General features: G+C 41.8%; 1 protein-coding gene across 1 annotated transcript; it reads right to left on the bottom strand.

Moving 5' to 3' along the window:
- Positions 1–308: 308 nt before the first annotated feature.
- Positions 309–4,835, bottom strand: elovl7a (ELOVL fatty acid elongase 7a). The gene is made up of 8 exons (XM_086174052.1): positions 4,718–4,835; positions 3,121–3,199; positions 2,842–3,032; positions 2,412–2,492; positions 2,263–2,319; positions 2,041–2,146; positions 1,807–1,943; positions 309–1,721 (listed from the first exon to the last, which is right to left on the bottom strand). Exons 2-8 carry the CDS (start codon positions 3,182–3,184, stop codon positions 1,473–1,475), a joined length of 885 nt encoding a protein of 294 aa, XP_086030178.1. The 5' UTR covers positions 3,185–3,199; positions 4,718–4,835; the 3' UTR covers positions 309–1,472.
- Positions 4,836–6,253: the final 1,418 nt, after the last annotated feature.

The following is a 6,253-nucleotide window of genomic DNA, read 5'->3' as shown; positions in this document are numbered from 1 at the left end:
GAACTTCAGAAGTAGGTCCTTAAACTACTGCGTAATCCATGAAACTAATTATTGCTTTGATTTTGTATAAGTCATGTAGTAATCTTAGAACCTGACTGCCAAAGATAACATTTGTTCACTATTTGATGGTATAAAAATAAAATCAGTCCAGGCTTCCAAAATCTGGGCTTCATCCTATCAACTGGAGTATTCAGTGTTTACCAGCCGCACAACATTCCAGCGTTACGGGAATTTTAAATAAAAGGAACATTCCATAATCCATCTGTCAGTTGCCCGAGTAAGAAAACTGAATTAGCACTAACAACTCAAGAGTACAATGATCATTTATTTTACATAAATACATATAAAATATAATATAAACAACTTCACATCAAATAAATTCTTATGGTATTACAATTGTGGTATTATAAGAAAGCACAGGAAACCAAACATTCACATCCAGTTTGTAAAATAATTCTGCAAATCTAGAGTTAAGGTTTCTTCTACATACATCCCCACAGAGCTCGATGCTGTGTTCTTGTCACCAAGGAGCAGTCCTTACATTCACTTTTATGGTTAGATCATAATATAAATATAGTTCACCGTTCAAACGGCACTGCAGCTTTTTAAAAAAGACCCCGATGTCCACTCAAGGAACCAAGGCAGCTCACATTTCTGGTATGATTAAATTGGATTACTCAGTCGTATAAAAACAGTGTTAAACTCTGCAAAAAATGCCTTTGTGAGAACTAGTGAAGTCTGTAGTCTGCTGTGGGTCCTACAAGAACAACAGTGGTCCAAATCAGCCACCCTCTCTCAGCCTTCATGTCGGTCACACTATTGCTTCATAGAAAATAGCTGTTGATTACAGCCAGAGCTCTTTTTCAAAAAAATATCTGCACCGTAAGCATCTGACTAGCATAGAGAAGTGGGTATGCGTAATTGATCACTAAACTTAACACCCTTTTTCTGCATGCAACCATTTAGCGATGACTTGAAACACAAGACATGTGAAGCCTAAACATTTTAAAAAACACTGACTCAGAATAGCCAACATCAGTTTAGGCCCAGTGAAATAAACAACCCTTAACATTTTAGTGCACAACTTTAAAAGAAAAATTGTAAAATCTTTTTGATAAGCTCCACGTCAAATTAAAATATTCTGCTAAGAGGCATTTTGAGGAGGACCTGTCTGATAATGACCACGAGCCATACAGACTCATCAGTCTTTGGGAGGCAGTACATGTAGTCTGGATCAGTATTTGGTTCCTGGCACTTCTTTTTCTAACCGTCGTGTGGCTGAAGTGGGGATATTACGAAAATTCCAGGGTAAATCTAGAAAAGTCGCTCAGCTTAGGTCGTTAACATCTTGTAGCCCGGTCATCATTTAAAGATAGTCTTCCGCAATTTAAAGTAGAAAAAGCAATATGGGCTTGAATCCCATGACTACCAAAGTGGTCTTATGTAAGCGAGGCCAACCTAGAACCCACGCATCACTCGTTTTTGTCGTGATTGGCATTACCATTGATAACGCCATTGGTATGGTGTCCCCATGTTTGCACCTGCAGTACTTTAGGAAGCCTCTTGCCTTTGGTGTAGGCGTGATACCAGAAGTTGAGAAAGAGGCATAGGAAAATCAGGCCGTACAGGGCGATGATGTAGACGAAGATGGGGAACTGGTAGGGGCAGTCGCTTAGGAAGAAATACTGTGAAATGTGGCTGGTCACTATTATGAACTGGATCTGGGAAGAAACGGGTGAAAAAATGGGTTAATTACTCAAAATTTGATCACAGTGACAAGGGCAGCCGTGCAACACAGTTACATACCAGCTGAATGGTCGTGAGGTATTTCTTCCACCAGAGATACTTTTGGTATTTAGGGCCCAAGGCGGTTAGACCGTAGTACGAGTACATGATGACGTGGACGACACTGTTTAGCAGAGCGTGAAAAGTCCCTATACCACCTAAAAAAGGAGGGTCACAAACAGAATGATATGCATGTAATGTCAAAATACATTAGTTTTAAAAAAGGAAAAAAAAAAACAAAAAAAAACACTATACCTGGAGCAAACCGGACACCAAACCACCAGGTGAAGGGCATGATTGAGTGATGGTAGACATGAAGAAATGTCACCTGACTATTCTTCTTTCTCAGCACAAAGAAGACCTGGTTTGAAAGTAGACAATAGGTCACAAATCGTGTCGCAGTGTCTTCATTTGTCATGCTGCACCTATTGCATCATGAAATTGCACATCAGCCGGCGAAACCAGACTTTCACTTACTGTGTCCAACATCTCGATGAACTTTGAGAAGTAGTAAAGCCAGCATGTTGCTGCCATCTAGAGGAGAAATGGGCAGAGGGCTTGAGAAGAATTAAAAAAAAAAAAAAACTTAACATTTATGCAGGCCTGTGTGCTTGAGGAAAACTTACCCTCATAGCCTGGGGCGATTTCGAATAGTCGACCAGGTCACAGCGAAATGAGTATCCTGTTCCCCAACCCGACATGATAAACTAAAAGCGAGAGGCAAACTGCTGTTAGTCACAAGCAGTGAGGGCTCTGGCAAAAACACATCTAGAAACATTGCATACGGGATGAAAAGAAAGTCTGTTCTTACTAAAGCAAGATTAAATGCGCAGTCTTCCTGAGCTAAGCAATGTATGACATTCAGCTATAATTTCATATAATGCAAGATAAATCAAAATGGATCTGCAATCTTTTGAACAGAGGTCCATCAAAGTCTGACTGGTTTTAACATTCATTTAAAAGAATGGCTGCACTTTTATTTGTGTTAGCATGCCGTTAAGCTACGAGATTAGTGCATTTTAAGTCTGCATGTCTGGGGGTGTTGGTTTGACTAACCTCATAGCACATGTACAGAGAGAGTGCCACCACACTGAAGTTGTAAAAGATGAGAACTCCTTTGAGATCAAAAGCCTTGCGGTTCTCCATTATCCGAGGGCCCCACAATGTGACAAAGAGGATATACGCAATGATGATAAGGGTTTGGGGCAGAGGAGACGACATAAGAAACCAATCCTCTGTTCGTGAATCTATAACAGGATTGGGAAAGTGAGCTGTATTCGTGTGCATGTTAATCCATGTCAAATTCTCAATACGTTCTCGTGTGTAAAGACTCACCTGCATTTCGAAAGAACTCCTCATACATACGGGCAGCTGTGGAGTTTATACTGTTCCATTCCATTTTTCCAGGCCAGTCCTAAACAAGATAACAAAATGCATCATTTGAGAGGTTAGTTTGAGTTATCTACCCGTGGCCCGTGAGCTTCTGAAGACACCTCAGCCCTCGGGAGGTCACGCTGACGGTCCGAGGAACGTGTCACGGTGGCGTGAAACAGCCGCCGCTTACATGAGTGCGGCAGTTTGTTCAAGACTTAAGTCTGCAGAGCTCCAACTAGCGGCAGCAGAGAACCTGGATGAGGTGCAAGCCAGACTGACAAGCGTACAGAACAAGGGTTGTTAAACCCCATGATCTCACTCGCCAAACAGCTTTTGCGATCATAAGAAGGGTTTGGAATGTGTATCTGTTACATTTAGTTACCTTCAAACCACGCTGAGGAATTTAGCATTTCCTCGTTTCTGAAGCAACTGTTTAAACTCTCATACAGTCAAGACATACGCTGCCGGTGCTACCCCATGAACTTTGGCATGTGACATGACGCTCCATTTGTTCAGATTGGCTACAAACGGGATGTTTAAGGACACCGAGATGGCTCGGCGCTTTCTGCTGTATATGCTGCTGCAAAAAGCCCATTCACACGTTCTGTGCCATGCAGCATCTGAGGCAAACAAAGCAAAGAGTGTACGGGCAGTACAATAAGCGGTAGTCTCGGCCACGAGGACAACCGGCACAGTATGGAGAGAAAAAAATAATAAAATTCACCCGGTCATTGTTAAAATGAACTGAAAAGCTCACCTGTTTCAATTTCTACATTGGACTATCTGATACCTGATGGCAGAGGTTATGCCGGGTCCCCTGGTGAGGTTACATCTCCTGACCGGCCAGACTGGTTTCATGAAATCTAACCATGGCTTTGGAGCAACCTCCAAGAAGGGGTGGGGGGAGTCCTTAGACATCCCAGCTTGACAAACCAGAAATGACTTGCTCAAGCAAAGGGCGGCATTCTTTTGAGAAAACCATGCCATGTCTATGGGCGTGTGTTCACAACTCTTAAAAAAAAAAAAAAAAAAAAAAAAAAAAAAAATGGGGCAAACCTTGGGGTGTCTCGAAACTGCAGTTGGGGATTTGTAGAAAAAGAAGGTGGCTGTCCAAGAATGGAGTTTTCACACTAAAGTAATTGACCTGCTCTTGGAAGACATTTCCTTTTTCTGCTCTCTCACTGCGCATCCCAATGTGGTGCGCGGAAGAGGAAAATAGTTCCCATGTGAAATCAGACAAAAAAGTGTACACAGCAAAATAAAACTTAGATAAAGCATAAAACCTACAATAAATGTGGTACGAGCATTCTAAGTGATTATTTGGTTCAAAATGAAGTCCTTAAACCCTGTAATGTGTTAGAAATCGATAAATGAAGAACGATGGCGGAGTAATATCTGTACCATCAGTCGGCGGTGCTAATGAGGAACAGGTGAAGCGGTCGAGCGTTCACGTCGATGCCGCGAAAACTTCGCTCATAAACCCGGATGTTCCTTCTCTAAATTAAAACCAGAGTCTGTTTATATTTAAATACACAAAACTACACGATAAGTTACCAACCTCTGACGCTGTAACTCGACGGGAATGAGTTCTTCTGTACTTAGTCGCGGTTAAACTCCCGGTTAGCCCGCCGCCCTCCGTCAGGTGTGTCTGTAACTCCCACGTGAAGCTTAGTGCGCCTCCCGCTCCCTTATGGCAGTGGGAGGGGGCGGGGCTTCGACGCCTGCGCCGGCTTCGCGCTCGCTGATTGGCTGATTCCCACCCCGTCAAATCTGTCATTCCTGCACGATGTCTCACTGCATCACAGTCGATTGAGTTTTCGTGGAGGGAAAAACGGATATCCGGACGACACATGGTGACTTTTCAATTTATTTTTCGACGCTAAATAGCTGGCAGCGCGGCGGGCCAGTATTTGACAAGCAGTTCTAACTGTGTTACTTGCAAACTTGGTTAAACCCCCCTCGAAATCAAGTGCAGACAGCTTAAGGCTATTGTAACATATCTTTCTGCAGTTTTTTAAGCAACTTTCACAAACCCCCAGTTACACTTTTTCCACATTGCTAACGTTAAAAAAAGTTTGTTAGACCCAACAGAAATATTAGATGGCGTTAATGCTTAAAAAATGACACTTCCCCTAATCATTATCCTTTTTGATATAATAATAGTAATAATAATGCATTTTATTTAAGGGGCCTTACTCAACACTCATGGGCACTGTACAGACATGCATATACTTAAAATAGATTTCTAATGAAAAGTGGGTATAAATATATGCAATTACCTTATTTTTAATTTATACAATGTAAACTTTATTGATCCCCAAGGGGAAATTCTTCTGTCACGCAGCAGCATAATAGTTATCGTTTTAGGTGCGACACTGAGGCAAGCAACACAGTGCACTGGAGAAATGGTATAATAGTCCCAGGAGTTGATAGGTGAATACATAAGTCTAGAAAGTCAAGAGATAGTATGAGCTGCCTCCTCCAACTAACCCAATTCTCTATATCTCACACCAGTTAACTTCACATCCTCCTTCGATACAACCATAGGTCTTCTCTTTGTCCTCCTGCGCAGCAATTCCAACCTAAGCATTCTTCTACCCATAAATCCACTTCCTCTGTACATGAATTGAACAAACTCTGCCAAACCCCTTTGACATCATCCCCAAAGGGATGGTTATTTCTAAAAAAGACACACACACACACACACACACACACACACACACACACATTTCATCATCACTCTTGAGTTGCCATTGTATAGAATAGGAATCTTTTGCACAATTCAAAAATTGTTTGCAATTATTAACCCTATCAGGATCTCTGGCGACACAGGTTACAACCGATTCAAAGAGGAAGGGGGGCGAGTAGTTTCAGTTTCCCTCCTTGCTGAAACTTTTAAGGCACAGTCTTACGAAACAACATAGAAATGCAAAGTTTTCCCAAGAACAAGACAATGTAAGCTTTTGAATATGAGGCTATGCTCATAATTGCCATCGTCTGAACTGACTACAGAGAAAACATACTTGACAAATGTTTGCAATGCCAACATATGCTAAACATTAGAGTCAAGTAAGAAGTGACTGCTGTGTAACAA

The sequence above is a fragment of the Fistularia commersonii genome, chromosome 26, assembly GCF_037954325.1.
Source record: "Fistularia commersonii isolate RoL2024-O1a breed Wild chromosome 26, RoL_Fcom_v1.0, whole genome shotgun sequence".
In the NCBI taxonomy this organism is placed as follows: Eukaryota; Metazoa; Chordata; class Actinopteri; order Syngnathiformes; family Fistulariidae; genus Fistularia; species Fistularia commersonii.
This window is presented reverse-complemented; position numbering and strand designations above follow the sequence as displayed.